Here is a 27,005-nt window from a genome sequence, read left to right as displayed (position 1 = left end):
AACTAAATGAGAAATTTGATTTATTTTCTAAAAAAACCGTTATAAAATATTCTTCAATATAAACATTGTAATTATTTTTTTAAAAATAAAATAACATTCAATGCATGAGAATAACACGCATTGTTTATTCTTCAATATAAACATTGTAGTTTTTTTAAAAATAAAATAACATTCAATGAAGAGAAATAATGATTTTGGCTCCCAGCATGAAATTCATCTGGGCGTTGTGATGCTAAACTTCAGACAAATTTTTGCACTGGGGGGGGGGTCCATTGATCCAATAAAAAAAAATAAAAAAATTGCATTCGAGGGCGTCGTGCTCACGGCGGGGACAAAAATGTCACTATGGCTTTCTTGTAATCTTTCTGTGGAGCTCCATTGCCGATCTGAAGATCCCAGCGAATCTCACAAGTGAGCAAGACAGCGACAACGAGCTTCTCCCAGAGCAACAATGGCATCGGCCTTTATCAAACTGGATGATTCCCCCATGTTTCAGAAGCAGGTAAACTGGCTGTGCAAGATTCGATGTTGCGTCTATTCTCAATTCCAATTTTTGATCACTCTTTGGCTCTTGTATAATCCTCATTAAGCATCATTTGTTGGTCTAGTTTTTAAACCATGAACACGCTTTTTTGTCCGTATTGTGGCGCTGCGATTCTGTCACGTACAGGCATGGCCTTCTTATTTCTTGTGCTTGAAGCTCGATGAGAGGTGCCAGTGGCTGCGACGATGGTTGATCTTTACCCCTCATAGCTTCTTATATTCTCAGACGCCTCGAAGTTTCAATACATTTTTGTTAAATATTATTTCATGGGAAACCATGAGGAAGCAGACCGTTGTTCTTCGTTTGAGCTAGATTTCTGGGCAAGTAATGGTGATTAAATACCTTGTGGTTTCGGAATTGGAAAAGAGATTTAGGACTGGATCTGCAATAAGTCTCTGACATTGTGATTAGAGGAAAAATGGAGAGTGGGAGGAAAGAAACGTATAATGCATAAGATGAACGTGCGACGCCTGGGGACACGATAGGTATTTCATTTGTGGTTTATTTTTGTTCATTTCTGAAAACAAAAGCCAAGACCAGACCGTTAGCTAGTTCTTTTTGCAATATCAAAGTTGCATGTTTTAAACTATGCTAGGCTATACCCTCCAACCAAGTCGTAAACAGACGTCTGCACTTAAACCAATGTGGTGTGTGAAATAAACATAAATGTAAACGGTTCTACATATTTTAAAATCCTGGCAAAGCGATGGCCAAAAAATTCCTAGCTTTTATTTGTTACCAAACTGTTATGGAGTTCTAAAAGATCTAAACTCAGATTTGTAAACCGTTGTAAACCAAAGACATTTTAGAGAAAGCTGGAATGAGAACTAATTAATTGAAGTTTGCTAAAATTCTAAATTCAAATTCAAGCCAGAGATATATAAATAGAGCTTCACTACTAGCACTTTATTCACTGCAGAGCTTATAGTTCACAGAGATTAAAGCCTTTGGTTGGCTCGGGTTCACTTGGGATTGTTGTGGGTTTCTTAACCAATTATTCCACTAATTCTGAGAAGGATGTGAAAAATAAGCGAGTATAACTGTGTTTCCTGTTTCTAGTGTGAGTATCATATGGTTAAGGGAAAGTTTTAAGTTTACTTCAAGAAAGTGTTTTGAACAGATTTCATAACAGTAAAGCGTAGTTGCTTAAATTTATTGGAGTAGACTGAGAAGCACATTTAAAAGTTTAAGCTGACGTAATTTGTTTGTCAAAGTGGGATTGTTATGTCCTATAGAATTTCCATTCAGAAGCCAAAATGATTAGTCTCATTGATGGCCATGTTAACATTGAAGGATCATTGATTCCTTAATCTTAAGGAAGAATACAATTTTAATCCCCTGAACCAGCCTTGTGTTGAATCCTAGGTGAATCCAAAAAGTAACTCTCTTCTAAAGACAGTATGTGGGAAAAAATCTTTGGTCAAGGATTCTTGCAATACTTTCCTGCCAAAAGCACCTAACTGCCAAAGGATCTCTACTAATGGCCAAAGCTTAAATTCAAACTAAATTGCCACAAGAGGAACTAGAGGGGCTAGGCCACTGCAAATGAAAAAAAATTCCCAAAAAATCAATGCTGACATTTTCCATGTTATATCACTGTGCAAAGCATGTTTATATTCGTCTTGGAGCTGCTAGAACACATTCAGGGTGATAACTCTGTGGAAAAAGTAGTAATGTTATTTCCCAATTTGCAATGCTAGTAGTAATGTTTGTATTCTTTTTGGAGCTCATAAAATACAACATAAACATAAAACAGCTTTATTAGGTTAATTAGTTTGAAGCAAATTATGTGTTGATTCTATTCTATTGGCCTGTGCTGTACCGACAAAACTGTAAACCTTATCGTTAACCTTGAGCTTCCATAAAGCACCATTAGGAGTAAGAAAATTGAGGAAGGATTTGGAGGAAAGTAGGGTGTGTTTGGGTGACACCCCAAACCATGGTTTGGGGAATAATCTACCCAAACAGCCCCTCCAAAAACCAAAACCATGGTTTTGGGTCAAAACCATGGTTTTGGAAAAAGCAAAATTTTTTTGCTTTTGGAGAAAAAAGGGAGAGTGTGAGGGCCTATATGATATGTATCTTGTTATTTTTTTTATAAACATATTTTTTATAAATATATTTAATCTTATATTTTATAAATATATATACACATTAATTATTTATTAATTATATTATCTTATGTATTATTAATTATGTTGGTAAAAAACATATTATTAACAATTTTATTCCTTCAAATTAAAATATATCATAAAATCTATTTTTTCTGTAATTATCATATTAACTTATGTCTTTTTTTTAGTAATTTGTATATATAAAAAGTGCTTCTGATAACAATTATCCAAACACTCTCACTTCTCAGAATCACTTTTTTACAAAATCTATTCTTCACAGAATCTATTTTCCTCAGAATCTATTCTCCAGAATCACTTTTCCAAACCACGGTTTCGTTTCATCCAAACACACCCGTAGTGAGGGTAAAGTGGGAAGGTGGGAGAGAGAAGGATGAGTGAATAGTCTGATATGTATTCCATTGTACTGAGTGTCATATATATACAGAGATACAGTCACGTGCCTCAACTAAGTTGGCTAACTAAGTCTAACCAAGTCAGTTAAGTTGCATCAGATTACATAACAGAGTTACTTAACTACACTATTAAGTAAAATGGGAGATTGCAAAGATCACTTAGTAGTTGGAAGGTGGGATTCACTACGGATATGAAACAGTAGAGCAATATCATTAAAAACACTGTAAAGGTTATGAGGTGTGGAAATTCCATTTATAATGGACCCTTGTTAAATTAGGAATTTCAAAGGTGGTGGTGCATGATGCAAAGCTGATAGACAATAAAGTTTGGGGAAAATCTCGGTAAAAACTGAAGACCCAATCCACTGGTCCTCCAAAAACCTAAAGCTAAAACCATTGGAGAGTACTTATTACTACAGGGTAGTTATATGTTTTGTTGATGAGCCTATATTTGTTGATCTGCTGAATTAATCTGGTTGATGCTGGACAAGTTATGCTGATGAGGTTATGATATGGATTTCTTGTAATATTTGGTGCCTGGTAGAGAAATGCCAAACCTTTTAAGGATAAATATTCGTTTTTGCCAATTCTATTGGCTGTTTTGTGTTTTTTCCATTTTTTTTTAATTCCTTGACTTCTTTAGTCTACAGTAAGAGGATGCCTTATTCTGGTTTGTCCTTTTCTACTCCAATGTCAACGAAATTTCTTCATCTATTCAAAACCAGTATTAATGTGACCGTGGAAGTATTTAATGTGATCAAGATTCCTGAATCGGTAGTCTATATGAGAAAATTTATTAGTTTCTGATCAGACTTATAAAGATTATTCTCAATAGTAGTTTCTTTCTTTTCCTTGTTACAGATATGTTCTCTTGAAGAAACGACTGATGAGTTAGCCGATCGATGCCAGAAACTATACAGAGGGTGCAAGAAATTTATGTAAGCTTTTGATATATTTGTCTTAGGTAATAGATCTATTGTTGTGTTTGCCAAGTCACTCCCCGGGAATGTCATATCATGATTTTTTGATGGTTTATATATTTACTCTTGACCTTTAATTCATGATTTAATGGTGGTTACTTACTTTTCTCACCTCTCACCTAAGATCACTATTGATATGCTCCTATATACATTATGAATATTTTTATGTATGTGTACGTATTGTTTGGTCATTTTCTTTTCTCCATATCTTTTGTGCTTCTTTTATCTCAACAAAGCGCAAGGGGGGACAAAATGGGGATCTGGGAACTAGATCGCGAGATCCAGCTGGACAAAATGTGTGGTAGTCAGACTTCCAATGAGATATCTTTCATCAAATCCAATATCATTTCATTGCTTACCATTCTGCTGTAGCTATATTTTTACTTGCTTTAAACTAGATAGACGGTCAGTTATCATTGGGAGTTGAGCTATGACCAGTTGCAAAAAATGATTTTGAGGAAAATTCTTCCGTATTTAAAACTTTTATGACTATTGTTGGCTGATTATTAGAATCATGTCTGGATATTTTCATGGGTTTGGATTGTTTGTTTCCTTGCCCTACCAAATTTGATCAGATGATAGCAACGATATAATATTGAAGTTTCTCCTAATCATTAGGATGAATGCATAAGCATTAAATTACTCAGTAGTTCTTAAATGTTCAAGCCCAAAGTCTAGCAACAATCATGATCGTCAATGTAAATTTGACTTTTCAGCAAGGTGTTATGAAAAGTAAAGAAAGAGAGAGAGAGAGAAGGGAAAGCGAAGAGAAACAGAGAGAATAGGGAAAATTAGAGAGAAGGGGGAGAGAGTAGAAGGCAATAGACAGAAGAGAAAGAGAGTTCCACTAGGTTGATCACAATACAGCACACTTACAAATGAGAGATAAGCCTGTTTATATAGGCAAAGTCCAGCTGCTAGTAACTAACTATTATTCTAACTAACTCATAATTCTGTTATTTATTTATTATAATATCATATCAATACCCCCCTTCCCAAAGACCCTTGCCCTCAAGGGTCAAGGTACACAAAACCTTGCATCAACCTAGAGCTTTGAAGCATTTTGATTAACTTTCCCCTGAACCATATCCGAATTAAAATTCTTGTAGGGAAAACTTGAATATGAGAAATCCATTGCAGCAACGAACTTGGGCCCTTTTCTTGAAAGATAAAGCCCATTTGCTTATCTGATATTACCAAATCCAGTGTACATCCAAAATGCTTCTGCTGCTTAAACAAAGTGCAAGCCAGCTGTAATCCTCTATACGAAGGAATAGTGCTAGCTGTAGGCTGAACAGTGCTGGAAACAGGGTAATTTATCCAAAAGTTGCGTCTGCATCTCACCAACTGGGACCCACTGTCATTTGATGACTGTTTCCTATCCTCACACCTGTCTATGAGGTACCAAAAAGCCTGTAAACCTCCAACAAAGTGAAATATGGAAGACCTATTAACACCAGATGGCATTTTCACATTGTTTCTGGTCAATAGAGAGACGACACTTGAAGAAAGTGAAGAAGCCGAGTCCATCTTCGAAGAAACAGAGCCTGAAATAGGGTCAATGGGTTTCAAAACCCTTCCAGCTGCTATTCTCACACTTTCCCGCGTTCTTGGAGCTCGCCACTCAAAATTAATACCACGCAGGTAAAGCCCAACTCCGTTCGTACAAGTCTGTAAGCCTTTGTTCTTCGTTGTCGCATGCAAGAACATCTGCATGGACACCCCAAGGTCATTCGAACTTGTCTTTGCTTCTTTGTTTTGCTCCATTGTGCGCGACATAATTCGTCCTGAGCCATAAGTTGCGAGCCCAAAGCTATTTGTACCTGTTTTTGTGTTGTTAGTCTCCCCTGACGCACTCGACGCACCTTGGGTAGGTTCAAGAAGACCCAGACTTCTTGTTCCTGTGATGTTGCTGTCTTCACAAACATCTTGAGGACTCTTCTGTGGTTGGCCGTTGACACCGGACGATTCTTGCATTTCAAAGAATACCTCTTGGGCCTCGGGCTTCTTGCGCTTCCATTGCAACGTGAGCTCCTGCATTCTTGCGAGGCTTTTGGCTTCGCGCATCGTCCGAGGCATGAATAGACGTACTGGTCCAGCATAGTCGTCTTGCAGCGCCGAGATGTAAGCATCAACCAACCATTCTTCAGGCAATGAGATTTTGGAGGAAATTGCATCAAATTCAGAATTAAATTCTGCCAAGGACCCTCGATGTCGAAGACGGAGCAGGTCCTTTTGTCTTATGATTTCTTGCAGCTGCGTGGACAAGCCAAGAAGGGCCTCTTTTAATTTATTGACGGAGCCTTGTATTCCATCGACTGAATTCAATTTTTGTTCGATGTTGAGGAGACGTTCCTCCATGGAACTTGAAATTGATTGGGAATGAGGGAGAAAGAACCGAGTAGTGGGTAGAGCCGAGGAAAGACCGGCTCTGATACCACTGTTATGAAAAGTAAAGAAAGAGAGAGAGAGAGAAGGGAAAGCGAAGAGAAACAGAGAGAATAGGAAAAATTAGAGAGAAGGGGGAGAGAGTAGAAGGCAATAGACAGAAGAGAAAGAGAGTTCCACTAGGTTGATCACAATACAGCACACTTACAAATGAGAGATAAGCCTGTTTATATAGGCAAAGTCCAGCTGCTAGTAACTAACTATTATTCTAACTAACTCATAATTCTGTTATTTATTTATTATAATATCATATCACAAGGACAATAGATATTTTAGCTTCAAAATAAATGCCTTTTTATTAAATGAAAGTTTGCAAATGAAAATAGACTTTAAGATATTTTTTTAGCAAAATAACGGCATCCATATTTTTTATGTTTCTTATTTGCAAGTAGTACTTATATGATGCTGGGTGTGTGTGACGTGTCATGGATGGAAGATCTTTCTATTTTAGTTGGTTAAATTAAAAGAAAAAGAAGTTTGGTCTTTCATCTTACTTCGAATTTCTGTGTGATTTTAGTAATGAAGATTCTGGGTAAATGACTGTGGTGGCTAGAACTGTGTCTTTTTAGTCCTCTACACCAATCAAACTAGTTGTTGGACTGACACAAAGTTGTTAATTCTTTGTTCTTTTTACCATCAGGGCAGCTTTAGGAGAAGCTTATAATGGAGACATTGCCTTTGCTGATGCATTAGAAGTATTTGGTGGGGGGCAGGATGATCCTGTTAGTGTATCAATTGGAGGTTGTTGGGAATGCATTATCTTATATCGTTTTATTTCTCTTTTGCATGAGCGAAAAAGAAACCAAAAAGGCGTTTCTCTCATAAAGTAATCAGTACTATACTATTAAACCCACTAGTGATTTTGTTTGATATCCTGTCTATACCAAGTTTTGGTGATGAAGCACCATTTTTTTTAGTTTAAAAAAAAAAAAAAGAAAAAAAGAAACAAAGAATGATGTGAATGGATGTGCATGCACTTTTTTGCTGTAGGCATGTAATTATGCAGTAACTCTTACCAACCATCGTTGAATCGTTCATGGATACAATAATGGTCGGTATTAAAGTTGAGTGTGGTATGCTTTTAACTGTATTATTTTCTTCCAGGACCTGTCATATCTAAATTTATTGGTGCACTTCGTGAACTTGCATCTTTTAAAGAGCTTCTCCGGTCACAGGTGAGTCCCAGAATCCGCATGATTCTCTCTAGATTGTGAATTCTTAACAATGATTGAAACAAGTCTTAATTTGGGCACGTTTTACCCCGGGCTGGAGGAAATGATTTTTCTGTTGGAATGCAATATAGAATTTTCTCTTCATTCAGCTATTTGAAGTTCACTTTCTGCCAATACTTCTCTGGAATATTCCAGTATTGAGTGATTTCCAATTTCACTCATTTCAAGTTATGGATGAGTCCTTTAATTTGGACAAAGCTGCTGCATTCTTCACTGTCGAGTGTGATCTCTTCACAGCATCACACACATCCTTGTCAGTCTGACAGAGGAGAAAATTATCTCCAATTTTAGTTTACATTGAATTTACCATCCATGATTTGATCATATTGGTCTTTGCCCTCCATACCCCATTTCTGGGGCATGAAAGTTTTGGTTCAATGGCCTCATCAGTGATGTATTCCACCTTGCCTTTTCCATGATGAACGTAACAATTCCCTGGGACCATTGTAGATGACTTATTTTCATTGAACCTATGATTTCTGGTCTTCAATAGAGTACTGTTGGTAGCCATGGAACCAGAATCAGTTTTGAGGTGCTGGATGCTTCTGAGTCAGGATTCAGAGTCCCTCTGTGAATGGCTCTCATTGAGTTGGATGTGGTCATCTTTGTGTTGTAAAACCAACTCTAATACCATGTAGGAAATCAGAGAGAAAAGAGATACCAGAGAAAATGTTTCTGTTTTTATGTGTTATTATTCAGTCAGAAGGTGCAGAGACATTCAGGGAATCAGTAGGATAGGCTAGCCACAAACCAACCACTCAAATCCAATCAAATCTCAAGATAATAGGATAGTTACAATAACAAAACAACCTTCCTCTAATCTCTACACGATCAAGGACAGACAAGTGACGTTTGAACAGAACAAACAAATGGGATAAAATAAATGATTAAACTTACAATTAAAACTACTCATACTAGCACGTGTCTTTCTCTCCCCCTTTATCACGTTGAGTTTCAACAGCAAGACCCCCCTTACTCATGGTATCCCCAGGAACCTCCCTATTCCAACACTTCAGCTTCTCTTTCACAAGCTTCAGCTGTTGGATTAACTTGGATCCTTCCCTAGCTATGATAGAGCACTTCTCCCACTAAATTTTAATTTGATTTGGAGAAAAAAGAGAGGTCATGCTAAATCCAGTTATTGGATTTAACGGCCCTTTTAATTTTACTAGCCATTTTCTAAATGAAAAGATGGCCAGGAAAAGGAAGGAGCTATACTTTTATTCTTATTTATGGCTTGCTAAGTCTCCAAAGCCCAAAACGTTTTCTTGATAATGGATTTCTTGTGTCTATTATCAGTTGACAGAATTTTGGTTCAGGTGGAGCATGTGTTGATCGACCGGTTGGCGCAGTTTATGAATGTTGATTTACGAGATGCAAAGGTGTGTTTTCTTTCCTCTGCTGTTCACTTACTTTGTTAGCATGTTATTGTTTAAGTGCAAGCCATACTTTTGCTATACTTTTGTAAGAGCTATACTTCTGTTCTTGTTTTATGTTGCCTTCCGTAACTGCAAATCATTTATATACCCCAGCAATGGTTTTGGTTGACTCTTGTTTATTTTCAAGTTTTAAATGCATAAAGTGGGTGGTTGAAATTGAATTTTTAAAAGGTGATACTTCTGCTTTTCTTGAGTTTGTCTCTTTTGAAAATTATTTCTTTGCTAAAAATTATTATTGATTTCATTGTGTTCACTCACTTTCCATGCTTGTTTTAGGATTCTCGTGCTCGTTTTGACAAAGCTGTTCATTCATATGATCAGGTATAAAACAATTCTTTTGTAAAATGCTATAATTAATTTTATTGGTGTTTATATTTGAATGTATAATCCTAAAACTTGGTTATACAGGTTGATATTTCATAAGATCTTATTTGTCCCTCTGATGTTAAGATGATGCCAAAGTTGTGCTCTTGTGTGTTATACTTCCTAGATATGGATTCTTTCCTCTTTTTCCTCCTTACATATTCATAATGAGATGTATATTCATCCTTTTAAGTTTACTTTTGAGGCACTTTGTTATTTTCATCTTTGCAGAATCCCTCTGAAAGGGTTCACAATAATATTTAAATGACCATTTCTGAGTCAATCGTCTTGTTTGTTTCAGTTCCCAGACATTTTGATGGTAAATCTAAATGACCATGCATGTTTTGTTAGGATCACTTACCTTTTCACCTCTGGATCTGTTGTCATTACTTTCTTTTTTTACATAATGGATAATGAACCCCACAATGATGAGAGCCCCGGTTGACTCCAGTTATAACTAATGGTGATCTTTGATTTTTTTCCTCTCCCCTTAACAGGCAGATTTTTTTTAACAAAATATGCGACTGCCAAATTAGCAATACAAGTTTTCACTTAAGCGTCAAGTTAAGCTTGCTTAATTTTACTGTTGCTTATGCATCTAACTTCTCGTTCAAATTAGCAAGGAAAGTTGTACTTATAGAAGCAGTTTATTTCCCCCCACTTAAATGGCTCTTCTTGAAAGCCTTGGTTTGCTTGAGTCCTCCATTGCATACCACGCGCTTATCTTGTACTTAGTTGCCCAGTTCAGAACAGCAACTTATTATGGTTTCTAACAGTGTTCACTCGTCTATTTTCTCCAGGCACGAGAAAAATTTGTGTCTTTGAAGAAGAATACACGGGAAGACATTGTTGCTGGAGTAGAAGAGGTTTGTTGAATTGATTTGTTAAAGATTAGTAGTTTTTCTTTTCTTTTTCCCCCCTTCTCTCTCTTTTATTATTATTTTTTTTAAATTTCTGATTAGACATCACTTAGTGTTTTAACATTTCTTTTTCTTTCTTTCAAATCAATAGTATTTCTTTTATCTCTATGTATTTCCTTTTGCACTTAATCTAATATACAATCATAAAAGCAAATGTTGCTTACAATTGATTAATCAAGAGAAAAGAGAGAGATTTGGAAAAGTAGTTGCTTCTTATTCTTTCATTTATGTCTTGGTGACTTAGACTTACATTATGTAGATTAATATTTTCTCTATTTCATCTATGACAGGGTCTTCTGAATTCAAAGTCAGCTTTTGAGAAAAGTCGCTTTAATCTAGTATGCCTTCTACTTTTGTTGATCTTTTACGTGTCTTTGGATCAAACTTTCTTTGTCTTATGAACCTTCCTGTGGGATTTTAAGGACTGCAGGTAAACTCACTCATGAACATTGAAGTGAAAAAGAAGTATGAGTTCTTGGAGTCCTTTAGTGCAATAATGGATGCCCATCTTAGATACTTCAAGCTGGTATGTTTATTAATTGCCAATTTCTTTATTTGGGGATTTCCATTTTGTGGTGCTATGCTTAACCAGTTGGGTTTCTAATGCTACAGGGTTATGACTTACTGAGCCAAATGGAACCTTATATTCACCAGGTATATATATGGTTTACTTTCTCTCGAACAGTTTCAGTGTGATTGCTAGTGTAAATTGGGTTGGTGACTAGCGGACTAGGCTTTTACTAGGTGTACTGCCCTTCTACTTTATGACTAGAATTAGACACACAGGGGGATTATTAAGTTCGTGAATTCTGGCCTCTGATGACATTTTACTTATAGAGATTTTGTAGAAGACGTTGTGTTAAGGTGATTGTACAATCTGCAGCTAGCATACTGTCAGTAGAATAGATGTCATTTATGTTAATTATTTTTAACATATGATACAAGTAGAGGGCTGGAAGCATTATGTTTTTCACTTTAGTGGGTTGTTTCACACCCTTTGATAGTAAAATAGGTAATCTTTGACTAATTTTTCTTTTGTTTAACTTAGCCTGTGATCAAGGAGTAGAAAGAGCATTTGGGAATGGGATCACTATCTTGCAATGTTAGGTTCCCTGTTTTTCTATTTGTAATCACTCCCTCTGTTCCTTTTTATAACTTAAAATTGCCTACCTTACACATACCAATAAAACAGTTTTAACTAATATACGTCTTAAAATTTATTCCATCTTTCCACTGTCTTCTCTCAATCAATACTCAACATTTTCATCCATGGGAAAGGCTGCATATGTATTTTCTCCGAAGTGGGTCAACTCCTTTTATTCATTCATTAGGGGCATTTTAGGGCAAAATATTAATTACTGTAAATTGTCTTATATACAGGAAAATTTACTACCCAAAATTTTGTCTTATAATCAGAATCGGAGGAAGTATAAAATTAGGTCAAGTACAATGTGGTAGAACTAGTATAAGCTTAGGTCTCTTGTAACACGTTAATTAATCTAGCCACCACACTTCTAACAATTTTATTTTGGTCAATGTTGAAGTAATTTATCTTTTTGTCATTTGGTAATGGTAGTTGTTGTGGTTTGAAGATTGATAGCTCCATGAGGATAATGTATTAATTTTCTTCTTCTTGTTCTGCGTTAAGGTACTAACATATGCACAACAATCTAAAGAGCTGGCTAATGTTGAACAAGATAAGCTTGCAAAACGAATTCAGGAATATAGAACACAAGCTGAGCTGGACAACACACGAGCTTCTAGTAATGCTGATACTTTATTTGGTGCTGACGGCAGCCGTGTTGTTGGGTTGAACTCATACAAGAGCTCTGAAGTAGGGATCCAGTCTGTGCCCCAAGGTGAGGTAAGTAAATATGCTTTTGTAGGGTGTCATCAGTCAGCTCGCCTGCTTGTCTTGACTATTTTGGTTTTGCTCTTATTATCATGGCTTGTAACTGTTTTACTTTTGTGTTAGTAGTGTCAAACAGTTAAGCAAGGCTATCTGCTAAAACGATCCTCAAGATTGCGTGGAGATTGGAAGCGGAGGTTTTTTGTGCTTGACAACCAAGGGAGTTTATATTACTATAGAGCGAAGGGAGCCAAGGCTATGGTGATTACCTCCCCTCCCCACTAGTTATTCTGTTGACTGTTGAATTGATGGGCATTGATCGAGTTGAATTTGTTTTAGAACCACCATACACTAAAATCTACAAATTCCCAAATATCCTTGCTGGTAATACAATTTGTAAGAATGAATTTCTTGATAGAATTGACCGGAAGTTGTGGAATTTGCTGATGCTTCTGTACCCATAATTTTTATTTCCTTTTATTCCAAGGGCTAGCTTTTGTCTGAGGTTCATCCTTTTCCATTCAGCTAAAACCTATCCACACCATATTTTTCCACTCTAGGAAGTTGGTTTTGTCTTCATCTAACTTTTTGTATCCATAGTTTTGGATGTGTTAACTATCTTCAGACACAAATGTCTTAGCTTCCAGATCTATAATATCATCAAAGTGCCCAATGCACATTACAGTCCTAAATTCTCACAACAAACAACAAATGAGCGTACCACACCTTAATATCAGATGGACGCTGGAAAATGCTTCAAAGAATCATCACTTAATCTAAACAAGCTTTGATGGGAAAAAACTGCATCTGCATTGATCCAAAACGAGTTTGCATAATTCCAATCCAAACACAGGATCAATCAACAACATCAAGATGGTGTATTTATGAAGTAAAATGAGTAGTTTTTTTCTTTGGAGTTATACTAATTTTTTTCCTTCCAAATTTGATTCCAGGGCTCTCAATCATATAATTATACTAGATCAACTGAACAAAACAGTGGCATGTTTGGGAGATTCCGCTCTAGGCACAACAGGGCAGCATCTCTTAATGAGGAAATTCTAAGTTGCCGTGGGGTTGATCTGTGCACATCAACTATAAAGATGGATGCAGATGATTCAGATCTTCGACTTTGCTTTCGCATAATTTCCCCATCCAAAACATACACACTGCAGGTAATTTATTTCATCAGGTTCACTTTTGATTTAATATATTTGAGTGGCTCATAAAATAAGTTTCTATCATATGTTTTTAGTTTATTTTGACCTATTTTAGTTAAAAATAGCCATTTGATTCTACACTTTTTGGAGTGGTAGCTTTGGAACAACTCAGCTATTTCCCAAGAGCTTTGGCTTTGTCTCAGTACATTCCAAATTGTCCTGTTTATGTTTTGGAATGAGTAAGGAGTAGGAATCGTCAATTGGCCTTTACATAAGCTAGAATTAAAAATGCCTTCGTTCATGGAAATGTTCAAGAAGAGGCTCACATAGAGCAACCAGCTTGGTGCATATGACATGTATGCTGCAGTTTGACGGGAGCATGTTGGAATGGTATATTGTTTAGATTATGTAGAATATATAGTCTCTATTCTAACTGTATTACGTATTGGTCACTGTGCTAGTTGTACTATAATAACAACAACAAAGCCTTTTCCCACTAGGTGGGCTAGTTGTACTATAGAGTTAGTAAACCTGTATAGCTCTATGAATAAGATAGAAACTCGAGGAGTTATCTACTTACGCATCCCAAGCAATTGTCTTTTTTCCTTCCTAAATTGCTTAAAAAAATATTTTATTTTATGTAGCTAACAAAGGGATAACACAGTCTTTTCTTGAACTTGTGATGTTGCATCTTTTAGATTGCATACCTTTACTAATGTTGTAGAAAACTTGGTTTTCTGATCTATTTTAATTCTAGTTTGTCTTATTGTTAGTGGATTCTCTAACTTCATTTTGATCAGGCTGAAAATGAAGCTGATAGGATGGACTGGGTAAATAAAATTACTGGAGCTATTACATCACTGTTCAACTCTCAGTTTCTTCAACAGGTTCTCTTCCAAAATGTTTGAAAGCATGACTGTGTGCCTAAATGTAGCAGATACTAATGTGAAAGCCTTTCAATGTGATTTCTGCAGCCTAATCGGGTTGGATTGCATCAAGAAAATGAGAAATCAGCCATCAGTGCTTCATGCAATAGTCAATTGCAGCATAGCCATGGATCTTTGACTGAAGACATATATTCCAATGAAGTGGAGAGTGTGTCTAAAATTTTGTGGGGCATTCCTGGAAATAATAGGTGTGCCGAGTGTTGTGCAACTGAACCGGACTGGGCATCTCTTAACCTGGGAATATTGCTGTGTATTGAATGCTCTGGTGTTCATCGAAATCTTGGAGTTCACATATCAAAGGTTTATTCTTTCTAAAAGACATGCAAATTATTTATTCCTCTAGTGTTTTTACTTTTTTTTTTTTTGGGGTAAATGGGCCTTTAGGAATAGTTATTTTCCATATAGTTTTGTTACTTGTACTGAGCAAACTTTCCTCAATAATATGATCTCTGCTTTGATATCAGCAATCTAGTATCATAAAGGTTATTGTATGTTTTTCTGCCAACTGCAGGTGAGATCCATAACATTAGACGTCAAGGTTTGGGAACCTACTGTTCTGGACTTATTCCGGAACTTGGGTAATGCATATTGTAATTCCATATGGGAGGGATTGCTACATGACAATGAAAGGTAAATATTTTACTTTCTTTAGGAAGAATACAGAAATTGCGGTAGAGCACTTATTATGGCTGTGACTTGGTAAATGCCTTGCTTTGTAAGAGTTATCCAACTTGGTTTAATGGAAAGAAAGTCTAAAGCAATTATACTTAGTCCTCTCTGATTCATCCTTGAATGATAATGTGGAGAGTGTTTTGACATTGAAACCGGTAAGAAGTGCCATTTTCTGAATTGATCTGGTGATTATAACCAAAGATTGGAATCAGGGATAGCTTGGTGGGCCGGAGAAGATGAGGGAATGGCCACAATGAACTATAGCTTCCAAATTTTCATTACCTCAGGTTGTATAGGCTCGAACTGGGATCATCGATGTTTCTTACTATTGGTGGTGTCATCACTGGCTCCAAAGATTTTCCCAAATTGATGGCTGCATAAGCAGGACCAAAAACGCTGTGTTCTACAGCGTGAATCCCATTTGCTTATTGTAATTTAGAGAATGAAAATTGTGTGTTTTATTGATACTTCGATTGGGTATTTATATACAATAGAGGAGCCTAGGTATTAATGGCTCATTACTATGAAATCATATCATATCGTATCCTATATACTAATTACAGGATATTTACATATCTCATAATATCTCCTATAATATCTCTACACTCCCCCTCAAGTTGGAGCATAGATGTCAATCATGCCCAACTTGTTACAAAGATATTCAACTCGAACCCCATTGAGAGCTTTGGTGAGAAGATCACCCAACTGGTCGCTGGATCTGACATGTCCTGTAGAGATGAAGTTTTCCTTGAGCTTGTCTCGGATGAAATGACAGTCAATCTCAATATGTTTCGTTCGTTCATGAAAGACCGAATTCGAAGCTATGTGTAGGGCTGCTTTATTATCACACCACAGCTTTGCTGGTAACGAGGTTTTAAGACCAACCTCTTTTAGTAGCTGGTATATCCAAACTATCTCACATACAGATTGCGCCATGGCTCTGTATTCCGCTTCTGCACTCGATCGTGACACCACATTCTGTTTCTTGCTTTTCAGGACACCAAGTTGCCTCCTACAAAAACACAGTATCCTGTAGTAGATCGTCTCGTGGCTTTCGACCCACCATGATCAGCATCACAAAAGCACTCAATGTCTGTGTGACCATGATTCTTGTACAATATCCCACGACCCGGGGATCCCTTCAAGTAGTGTAACACATGCTCTAAGGCTTCCCATTGTCGGACAGTTGGCGCAACCATAAATTGGCTAAGGACACTTACTGGATAGGTGATATCAGGACGGGTCACTGTAAGGTAATTCAACTTCCCAATCAGTCTCCTATACCTCTCTGGATTTTCACATGGTATGCTACCATCAGCATCAAGTAGAGGATTATAGACCATAGGGAAGCTGGTCGGGGCAGCCCCTAGTTTCCCAGTTTCTTTCAGCAGATCAAGAACATACTTTCTCTGAGTCAATAAGATGCCTTTCTTGCTCCTCATGACTTCAATTCCCAGAAAATACTTCAATGAACCCAGATCCTTCGTTTGGAAATATGAGTTAAGGAACGACTTGAGAGATGAGATCCCCGAGGCATTGTTTCCTGTAATCACAATGTCATCGACATACACAACCAGTAGGATCATGCCAGCACTTGTTTGCTGATAGAACACAGAATGATCACACTTACTCTGGTGCAGGCCAAAGTTCTTCACAACAGTACTAAATCTGTCAAACCATGCCCGAGGACTTTGTTTTAAGCCATAGAGTGATTTCTTAAGGCGACACACCTTCCCACGCTCCCCCTGAGCAACAAAACCTGGTGGTTGCTCCATATACACTTCTTCAAGGAGATCACCGTTCAAGAATGCATTTTTGATATCTAATTGATGGAGATCCCAACTATAGGTAGCGGCCATGGAGATAAACAGACGAACAGAAGAGAGCTTGGCCACAGGGGAAAAAGTCTCAGAGTAGTCAATACCATACTTTTGAGCATAGCCTTTTGCGACAAGGCGAGCCTTGAGGCGTTCAAGTGTACCATCCGCCTTAACTTTAGGGGTCAACACCCACTTACACCCAATAGCTTTCTTTCCTGCTGGTAAATCTACTAAGGTCCATGTGCCAGCACAATGAAGGGCCGCCATCTCTTCTTCCATAGCAGTACGCCAACCCGGGTGGGACAAGGCTTCATGAAGGGACTTAGGTACTGAAATAGTATCTAAAGAGGCAACAAAGGCACGAGAAACAGAAGGGAGGTGGTTATATGAAACAAAAGAAGAAATAGGATGGGCACAAGTACGTTTACCTTTGCGAAGGGCAATGGGCAAATCAAGGGAGGGATCTGGATCTGGAACAGGAGGTGTCTCAGAGTCAATTGAGGGATCGGCATCTAGACCTGGAGCAGGGTCAGGCTCAGGGTGCATGATGCTTGCTGCAGGATCAGATGACGAAGCAGATAATGGTGGAGCAGAATGTGGCGCAACAGTAGGAGTAGTTTCCTTCAAACGTCTGGTGTAGACCTGAGACAAAGGTGGTTGACCAGGTGCCAATACGGGAGCTGGTGCTGGTGGTAAGCTTGGACTAACAGAATATACCAGAAAGGTATCCTCCTCCGCCGGTGGAGAAGGTGAAGCGGAAGCATTAGATGCAAAGTAGGCAACAGATTCCTGAAAAGTGACATCGGCTGAAACCAGATAACGATTCAAAGTAGGAGAAAAACATCGATAACCCTTTTGAACTCGAGAGTAGCCAAGAAAGACACATTTAAGAGACTTGGGGTCCAATTTGGAGACCGTGGGACGCACATCTCGAACAAAACAAACACAGCCAAAGATCTTAGGATCAATAGGGAACAAAGCTTTGGAAGGAAAGAGAGTGGTGTAGGGAATGTTACCATCAAGGACAGAGGAGGGCATGCGATTAATAAGAAAACAAGCTGTGGAGACTGCATCTGCCCAGAATGGTTTTGGAACCTGCATTTGAAATAAAAGTGCACGGGCCACTTCTAATAAGTGACGATTTTTTCTTTCGGCCACACCATTCTGAGCCGGTGTATCCACACAGGAAGATTGATGAAGAATGCCATGTTGAAGCATAAAAGAGCGAAAGGATTCAGAAAAATATTCTTTAGCATTATCACTGCGCAAGGTGTGGACAAGCGTATTGAATTGAGTTTTAATTTCGGCAACAAAAGTACAAAAGTGAGAGAAAAGCTCAGAACGATTTTTCATTAAATATAACCAAGTGGTACGGGAATAATCATCAACAAATGTGACAAAATATTTAAAACCACCTTTGGACTCAACTGGACACGGACCCCAAATATCGGAGTGCACTAACTCAAAAGGGGACGAAGCCCGTTTATTGACTCTAGACACTAACGGTAGACGATGATGTTTAGCAAACTGACACGACTCACAATCTAAAGACGACAAATGCTGAAACTGAGGATAAACCTTTTTTAAAGAGGATAAAGATAAATGACCCAAACGACAATGTGCTTCAAATGGAGTGACACCACCAGTACAAGCCACCGCACGAGACCCCTGATCATCAAGGAAGTAATGCCCGCCAGATTCGTAGCCCCTACCAATAATCTTCTTCGTCAAAAGATCCTGTATCAAGCAATGGTCAGGAAAAAGTGAGACCCAACAATTTAATTGGCGAGTAAGCTTGCTAGGGGACAAAAGGTTAAAAGCAAGATTCGGGACATTGAGTACAGATTTTAAATGAATAGAAGGAGTAGGTTTAACAGTGCCAGATCCAAGGACACGAGAGTGGGAACCATCCGCAATGGTGATAGCAGAAGGGTTGGCATAAGAATTATAGCTAGAGAAGAGATGACGGTTACCTGTCATGTGGTCAGTAGCACCAGAGTCTATGATCCATTTGGAGGAAGAAGAGACAAGGGCAGTAGCCTCATTACCTGTTGCACTAGCAGTGCTCACGGGGGGATTTGCAGATTTCAATTGAGCATACTCGGCAGCTGAGATAGTAACCATGTCACTGGTTGTTGTGGCCACATGGGCAGAGCTCTGTCGTTGTTGTTTGTTTTGCAGCTTACGACATGTGCGTTTAGTATGTCCCGGTTCCTTGCAGTAGTAACATATCACTTCCTTGGGCTCCTGATTACCACCTCCTGGTTTCGGACCACTACGACTAGGGAGCCCTCGATTGTCATTCTGGCCTCGACTGAGTAATGCACTAGTAGGTGGAATGGGAGCTGAGGAAGGGTTTTGTTCAGTTCTCAGTACACGAGAGAAAGCTTCTTCAAGAGAGGGGATGTCAGCTCCGACAAAATTTGTGATCGAGCAGCCGCATATTGAGATGGCAGTGCAGTCAGAAAACTCATGGTGGCCATCTGCTCGCGGTGAGACACATTAACTTTCCTGTCATCAGAAATAGGCATAAGAACATTGAGCTCTTCATAGGTGCTTTTAAAATCCATAAAGAAATTTGTGAGGGAACGGTCAACTGGCATCTCGGACCGATAGAACGATCTGCAGACCTCGTAAATACGAGAGATGTTGTTCTTTCCTGAGTATAAGAGTGCCAAATAATCCATTAGTTCTTTAACAAATTCACAATGAGTAATAGAAGGCATGATCTCACTGTCAATAGAGTTACGAAGTTGTAACAGAAGCCGTGCATCATCTCTTAACCATGACTTGCGAGAGGCATCCTTTTCATCAGGAGGATTGTCAGTCAAGTGATCTTCCTTCTCAATGCTCCGAAAATAAATACGAATAGTCTTACTCCAATCCAGATAATTTTTCCAAGTTAGTTTGTGTTCAGTAATCTTAGTGACTACTGGAACCACCTCAGGAACAACAGACTTGTTATCACCCATTAGGATAATAATTATCACAACAACACTAATCAGTCAAATGGATCACACTAGGGACCACAGAATAAAAAGTAGATCAGAATTCCACAAACCAGAGCGCCAACGCTTTCTCAGGAAGCCAAAAGTGCTCTGAATCACAACCAAATAATGGGACCCAGGAAGTAGAAGCGGCAGGGAAGGGTCAGAACAGAAGCGACGGCGCCGGAAAACGAGAGAAGACGCCGGAAAAACGCTGCAACGCGACGGCGCGTGAACAGTGCAGCAGCGAAGGGTGACGGCGCGTGAAGGCCACGCGCTGCTCGGACGGCGACGAGACTCCGGTGGTTGACCGATCGGGACCCTGCGACCTCCGTTGACCGGCGCGTGTGCACTGTAGAGGACAGGAGGCTGGAGTTCCGTGAACAGTGTAGGGACGGTGAACAGTGCACTGAGCTGGACGAACCGGAAAAAAAAACGTTTTTTTTTTCCCCTAACCTAATAAACCTGCTCTGGTACCATGTAATTTAGAGAATGAAAATTGTGTGTTTTATTGATACTTCGATTGGGTATTTATATACAATAGAGGAGCCTAGGTATTAATGGCTCATTACTATGAAATCATATCATATCGTATCCTATATATTTACATATCTCATGATATCTCCTATAATATCTCTACACTTATTAGTGTTCTACTTTACGTCATGGTGGCTACTCTAATGAAGATAGCGGGACAAGTGTCAAGCAAATTGTTGAATGCTGCCTTGACAGCTGTGAATCTGAATCTAAGCAGCAGATTTAGTGGGTCTGACAACTTTATCGATGTTGAGAGATGTGTATATACAATGAAGAAGATTGGTAGCATGTTGACAAGAGGATGGGTCAATGGTGGTACAGAAAGGGTAAACGTGCTGCATAAGGGTGAGCCCTGTGCATTGACACGTAGAGGCCTGGTTTAGTATCAATATGGATTGCATCATCCAAGAAATATATTTGTACCTGATATAGCAGAAGGTGGGCTCTTTAACAATCTGATAGCTGGGCATATTGAGGGTGAACAGGAGGAGAGAAATTGAGAAAATATTGTAAATTGTTTTTCTTTATATTATTCCGTCAGTAGGCACCAATATAAATAGGACTAAAGGATACGTGTGATCCACTTAGTCCTTTTCTGATTTCAGACAAAGAGAGTACTTATTTAAGTCAAAAGTCCCGTCACACTGTAATAACAGGACAGAAACTGAATACAATTTAAAGGGAAGAAAAAGAAAATATCCTCAGTTAACTGAGAAAGGAAAAGAAGCTGTTGATGTGCTAGGGTTATCAGCTGTGCAGCATGGGATTTCAGCATCTGTATTACAAGTTTTAGCTCTGATCCGAAAGTATTATGGGCTAGGTACAACGTGGAGGGTGACCCTTTCTATTATTCACTGTCTTAACCACGCTCTATTACTTCCTAACCCCTTTCCTATGCTGCTTCTAGCATACGCATTTGTTGGGCAATAACATGCATCATCACCTTTTAATTATTGAATTGACCGAGATTTGAGAATTGTTATTGTTTTTCATTTTTATCCCTTTCCAGTTTAGCATCATTGACTTGAGAATAATCCTTTTTTGCCCGGACAACTATCTGCAGGAAAAATGAGTCAAATGCACCAATTAAACCATGCCCCACAGACGCCTTCCAAGAGAAGGAAAAGTACATCCATGCGAAGGTTAGTACTGGTACTTTTATTTCACGGTGGATGTGCATGGTTCTATTATCTGCTTTGGAAGAGACGACTTTGCATGTTAGGCATGTGACTTCTTTCAATGAGTGAGAAAGCATATTGTTGATTTAGTTTCATTTCTGTTCTTAAGAATCTTAGTTCATTCATTCAATGACTTCCAATCATAGAACACATAAAAATAAAGTAATAATATGATGTTGTCATGTTGATTTTAGTAAAGACACGTATCTGTAAACATTCCATTGAATCACCTTTTCTATTATGAGTGAGTCTAGGAGCTTGTTTGAAAGTTTTCAGTACAGTGGACGTGGAGTGGTCATCAATAGGATGGGTCTGTATTCTGGAATTTGAAGCTTCCATTTAAAAAGGGTTGGTAACCCATTCCACTTTGGAAGTTATCTTGTCATATATGGGAGCCGGGTGTGAACCTGATGAATAAATCTCCGGTATTTCTTTAATTTGGAGGAGCCGGGAAGATTGGGTTGGGAATCTGATGTGACATGAGGAGGGGGGGGAGGGGAAGAGAGAGAAAAGGAGAAAAGAGGAAGAAAGAGGGAGGAGGCTAAAAAATATGGGATGCTTTATTCATTCTTTCTTTTTTTGGCCCTACTTTATTCAATCAAGTTTAGTCTGCTTGCGATGAGAAACCGTAGGATTATGTATAGAGTGATAAAATATTTAAAATAATTCAAACCCTAAGAAAAAAGTAACAAAGATAACCAGATAATATAGACGACCTTGACATATTATTCTGTTGAAAATAAATAAAATCTAAAATAATTCTAAGAAAGATAAATGATAAGGAAATCCAATTAAATCCCTATCAGCATAAGAGGTATTCGATATATCCGTATTCAAATAATCCTAATAAAATGATCCCAAATATCTGAGATAACCCTAATTTTATCGTATCCCATATTCCATCAAAATCCTTCCTCAACATTAGTTTACTTTCTTTCCCCACCTTACTCAAATTCATTCCATCCTCCTTTACAAGCTTTGCAAATTTATTGACAAGGAATTTAATTATAAGCATATAATATAGGATAGGATGATCAGTTTTAATTTCTAAGAGAAGTTGAAACGAATACTTGGTGTTTATTTTTATGGAAAAATCATGGACGAGAAACTTTCTGAGTACTTTCATCAGATTGCTAGTCTCTGTCATCCTTTTTTTCTCTGCTCCCTTTTTGGCCAAAGAAGAAAATCTCACATGGCAATTCTTTCTAGTAGTACATCAATTTTGCATGTTTCCACCCATGTTCTGTTCAATTCCGATTTGGAAGTCTATTTACCACCACAGCTTTTGCCAGTTTCTAAATATTTTTGTATAACCTTACTATAAACAGTACGTGGAGAAGTCACTAATCCATAAAGAGACTGTACCCGGGAGCCCTTCTTTTGCCCTAAGAATCTGGCAAGCAGTTCAGGCTTTGAACATACGAGAAGTGTATCGCCTCATTGTCACTTCAGATGAAACTCTGGTAAACACCAAATATGATGATATCGTTCACCATGCTGAGGCAGAAAATTTGGATTTAAGATGTAGCGCAACTGAAAGCCAAGATCCTGATAATCATGTGAGCTGTCTCCAAGGTTGTTCACTGTTGCATCTGGCATGTCATTCTGACAGTGACCTAATGGTTGAGTTGTTGCTTCAATTTGGTGCCGATGTAAATGTGCGTGACTCCCATGGAAAGACTCCCTTGCACCATTGCATTTCTAGAGGGAAAAATCCTTTGGCAAAGCTTCTACTTCGACTTCGAAGGTAAAACTATCAAGCAGTTTTGGCTTGATTTCCTTCCTCTCTCATCTACCAGAAATTTTGTTGAAAGCCAATACTACTTAATTCCTTTACCAAATTAAAATTGAATTTTATTTCATAGATGTCCGAGACCATTGCATGGCTTTTCATAATTTATATTTCATGATACACGCTTTATGAGAAAACTTGAAACAACGTGTATATAAATCAGGGGTGCAAGACCTTCCATTAAAGATGGTGATGGGTTCACTGCACTTGAAAGAGCAATGGAGATGGGAGCAATAACTGATGAAGAGCTATTTATTTTGCTAGCCGAATCCGCTTAAAAATGGAAATGGTATGTAACGTGTTAAGGCATGTTTGGCAGTTTGCTGTTCAATTCCTCGAGAATCACAAGTCTGATGATGTCTTGTGTTTTGGCATGCACAAGAATAAGTGGGAAATCTGGTTTTCATTGGGGTTCAATTTATTTAGGTGCATCCTTGCGTTGGACCGCTGGATTCGTATATCAAGAAAAGCAAATCTCTTGACCTCGGACGCCTTGAGTGAACCTGATTTAGGCTGTGTCTTTTCGTTTATATATAGCTGTTTAAACTTGTAAATCACATGCTGCTTTAGGCTTATTCTTATTATCGATCTGCAACTCAAGGGTATTGGTTGATACTTAGGTTTGTTTATGTTGTGATACCTGAAATTGTAAGAAAAATTGTAACCTGTATCGCATATTCTTTTATGGTGAACTGTGATACTTTCTTTTTGGGACCAGAAGTGAACTGTAATACTTAGTGCATATATCTTTACGTTCGCCAGTTGCAGACCATGTTTGATTCGACGCCGTTCTGATAGGCCGAGAAAAATTTTCAACGTATTTAGCATGCCCTGAATCTTTTGCCCATACTTTTGAAATCATACTTGTATCTGACTTCCGAACTCGCAGCTTCATGGTTTTCGAAGCGTGTTGGCCTCACATTACAAGTCATCGTTCCATTCTTTATGCTTCACTCTGAAACTGAACATGTATATGTATTTATTTGGTAAACTGAATCAATAAAGATATTAGTTTACAATGTCAAAGATGAATTCTATTTGCCCTAAAAGGATATCGATGAATTTTGAACATTTTTTATTATTTATCATGCATGAAAATAAAGTCTTGCGCTATGGCTGCACAATAATGTATTGACGCGTAAAAAGGCCATAATTCTGTCAGAATTAAATGTCTTATGCATCAAACTCTCATTGAGTGATATTTCATTTAATTAAATTATCCTAAATGAACTAGATATTATTTTGTAATTGACAAAATAAATTATACTCACTATTAATTTTAAATATATAAAATTTAATGTTAAAATTTTATAAACTTGCCTGACCCCACTGATTAAGGGGTGTTTGGGTTAGCGTCTGGCTACCCAACTGATCCAATATAAAAAGATTAAATAGATGTGAGGGTGAGTTATGGGTAGGTATGTACAGGTCACGTATGAAAAAAATTCAAAACTTTACGTATGGAATATATATATAGATGCAGGAAAAAAGGGAAATAGGGATATGTGTGTATAATTATGTATATGTATTTACGCACACTGGTTTATATGAAAAATGAATAAACTTGACTATTAACCTAAGGGTGGACGTAGCCCGGTCTTCATTAAGGGCCCACGCCTGTCCGGATTAGGACGTGGAAAGTTCTAAACCTTTTTAATGAATAGACCAAACTTAAGACCTATTTGAAGTCCTGCCGGTTTAAATAGGCCAGACATTTGGTTTGAAGCTCGTCTCTCGAGGCTGGCCTGTTTGCAGTGAAAAGGGAGCAAGAAAATAAAACGAAGGGGATTTGGTTGACGTTGATTGAGAGGAGGAAATGCCCGTTCATCCCTGTTTGGCTGTTTGTTGACCCATCCACCACGAAAACATTTTCCCCCTCAACATTGCAAACGGTGCCGTATAAACGTAGCGGAGGGCACAGGATGATAACGGCAGGGAAGCCCGACCCATGGTGATCCCTCTCTCTCGCGTCGTCAACAGCTCCTGTCACGCACAGTCACCCTTCTCTACTCTCACAGTCGCCGTTCAACCTCTCCGGCGTTCTTGTTCTCCATTCTTGTTGTCGTCGGCGACTCAACAGGTAGCGTTCGAGTCTTTCTAGTTGTGCGCTTGTCTTTTTGTCTTCGATATGACGCTTCAGATTTTCATATCTCAGCGATTCCCTTTCGTATGAATCATTTCTATGAGATTTGGGCTGGACAAACCTATTTTATATGAATGAACATGCATTCCATTTTTTTATTGGGATTCTTTTTAATTAATTCCCTGGCCGGCATCTGCTGTACTCTACTCAATTTTGGGAAAATTACGGTTTTTTTGTGGTGCCCCAGTGGCACTTGGGTGACTTTGTGCTATTTTAGATTGCTTGATACGGCTTGTTGCCTACTTGGTTCGAGCTTTTTTGATTGAGAGGGAAGTAATGGAAATTATTCTAATTCTTCGTACAGTTATGCTGATTCCTTTTATTTGTATTCCTTGCTTATGTTCAGTCTTCTTTTTTCCTTTTTCTAGTTAGTTGCTTGGTAGTCTGTTACTTCTTTTTTATGCATTTATTATATATATATATATATATATATATATAAACAGTAACTTAACACGTATTTATGCATTGAATTGTGCTGGCAAAATACACACACACGCACACGCAACTAGATGTTTTTTAATCAATACATATATAGTTAAATGTTTTGACATGACATATTTTTCATTCACAGTATATATAAAAATATCAGGATTCAAGAATGTAGTATCATTTTATTCATTCACAACTTGCGTTCTTCCTTTTTGATAATTATAACTCTTCTTTTTTCCCCCAATCAATGATGGTATTCTTCTCGTTGACTACTAAGTACTGAATCAAACAATATAAATGTATATGTCATTGTATGTAGATTGTTTTATTGTTATGTTGTATTCTAATGGGATTTTCTTCTTCTTTTTTTCTTTTTTGCATTCTTGAATTTTAGATCAAGTATGTCAAAACTTTGATGAAGATATCATTACAACCCAAAAAAAAAAAAAAAAAAGAATTTTCTGTAAGTTTTTGAGTCATTTTGAAATATTGTAGTGGTAAAAAATAATGATACAAATGTTTAAAACATGTGGCATTGTAAAATATAGTACTTATATGAGACTGTTTGCTTATTTATTTATTTTTCGTTTTGCATTATGGTTTTCAAGACCAACGAGTTTTTTCTTTTGGCCTGAGGATCAACGAGTTTAAAATCCATGATTTAGTGGCTGGGCGTCAGAGGGGGGAAAATGCATATGATGTAGCAAACGATTAAGGCTTTATCGTGCCAAACAAAATTATGCACTAACTAACAAGTTCCAATGCTTCGAACAAGATATATAACTTCTTACATTCAGGAAACGTTGATCACTCAACTAGGATTCGTGACGTACCCTTCAAATTCACGGGCTTTTATAGCTTCTATGTGTAATGTTCATCTTCAAGAAGCTTTGCTACAAATGGCCCTTATGGGCCCCCAAATCAAGTTCAAAGGTACAATCCATCTTGAATGAGTGTGTGAACCAAAGGGCCACTAGAGAAGGGCAGAGAGTGCATGCCCACATGATCAAAACTGATATTTGCCATCTGTATACCTTAGAA

At 37.9% G+C, this 27,005-nt stretch overlaps 2 protein-coding genes across 4 annotated transcripts; both read left to right on the top strand.

Annotated features, from left to right (window-relative positions):
* Window positions 1-337: 337 nt before the first annotated feature.
* Window positions 338-24,212, top strand: LOC114740051 (ADP-ribosylation factor GTPase-activating protein AGD4). Of its 3 annotated transcripts, none has more exons than XM_028928165.1 (20): window positions 338-502; window positions 3,933-4,009; window positions 7,140-7,240; window positions 7,604-7,674; window positions 9,051-9,113; window positions 9,447-9,491; window positions 10,334-10,399; window positions 10,744-10,791; window positions 10,884-10,979; window positions 11,066-11,107; window positions 12,102-12,317; window positions 12,432-12,563; window positions 13,256-13,474; window positions 14,260-14,346; window positions 14,434-14,706; window positions 14,918-15,036; window positions 21,486-21,564; window positions 22,929-23,347; window positions 23,556-23,681; window positions 23,819-24,212. In XM_028928165.1, exons 1-19 carry the CDS (start codon window positions 452-454, stop codon window positions 23,668-23,670), a joined length of 2,319 nt encoding a protein of 772 aa, XP_028783998.1. In that variant the 5' UTR covers window positions 338-451; the 3' UTR covers window positions 23,671-23,681; window positions 23,819-24,212. The 3 variants fall into 3 exon arrangements, with proteins under 3 accessions (XP_028783998.1, XP_028783999.1, XP_028784000.1); XM_028928166.1 differs by lacking the exon at window positions 338-502 and adding an exon at window positions 803-1,029; XM_028928167.1 differs by lacking the exon at window positions 338-502 and adding an exon at window positions 805-1,029 and having other exon boundaries at window positions 7,145-7,240.
* On the top strand, window positions 4,870-6,456 carry LOC114740054 (uncharacterized). The gene is made up of 2 exons (XM_028928169.1): window positions 4,870-5,695; window positions 5,926-6,456. The coding sequence occupies exons 1-2, from the start codon at window positions 5,490-5,492 to the stop codon at window positions 6,134-6,136; spliced, it is 417 nt and encodes a 138-aa protein (XP_028784002.1). The 5' UTR covers window positions 4,870-5,489; the 3' UTR covers window positions 6,137-6,456.
* Window positions 24,213-27,005: the final 2,793 nt, after the last annotated feature.

The sequence above is a fragment of the Neltuma alba genome, unplaced genomic scaffold (genome assembly GCF_004799145.2).
Source record: "Neltuma alba isolate B1F8T4 unplaced genomic scaffold, ASM479914v2 tig00003032_pilon, whole genome shotgun sequence".
In the NCBI taxonomy this organism is placed as follows: domain Eukaryota; kingdom Viridiplantae; phylum Streptophyta; class Magnoliopsida; order Fabales; family Fabaceae; genus Neltuma; species Neltuma alba.
This window is presented reverse-complemented; position numbering and strand designations above follow the sequence as displayed.

Coding starts and splice junctions, on each gene's coding strand:
- LOC114740051 (XM_028928165.1), top strand. CDS start 452: ATGGCATCGGCCTTTATCAAACTGGATGATTCCCCCATGTTTCAGAAG. Junction 9,114..9,446: donor TTGATTTACGAGATGCAAAG/GTGTGTTTTCTT, acceptor TGCTTGTTTTAG/GATTCTCGTGCTCGTTTTGA. Junction 13,475..14,259: donor CCAAAACATACACACTGCAG/GTAATTTATTTC, acceptor CATTTTGATCAG/GCTGAAAATGAAGCTGATAG.
- LOC114740054 (XM_028928169.1), top strand. CDS start 5,490: ATGGAAGACCTATTAACACCAGATGGCATTTTCACATTGTTTCTGGTC. Junction 5,696..5,925: donor TCAAAATTAATACCACGCAG/GTAAAGCCCAAC, acceptor CACCTTGGGTAG/GTTCAAGAAGACCCAGACTT.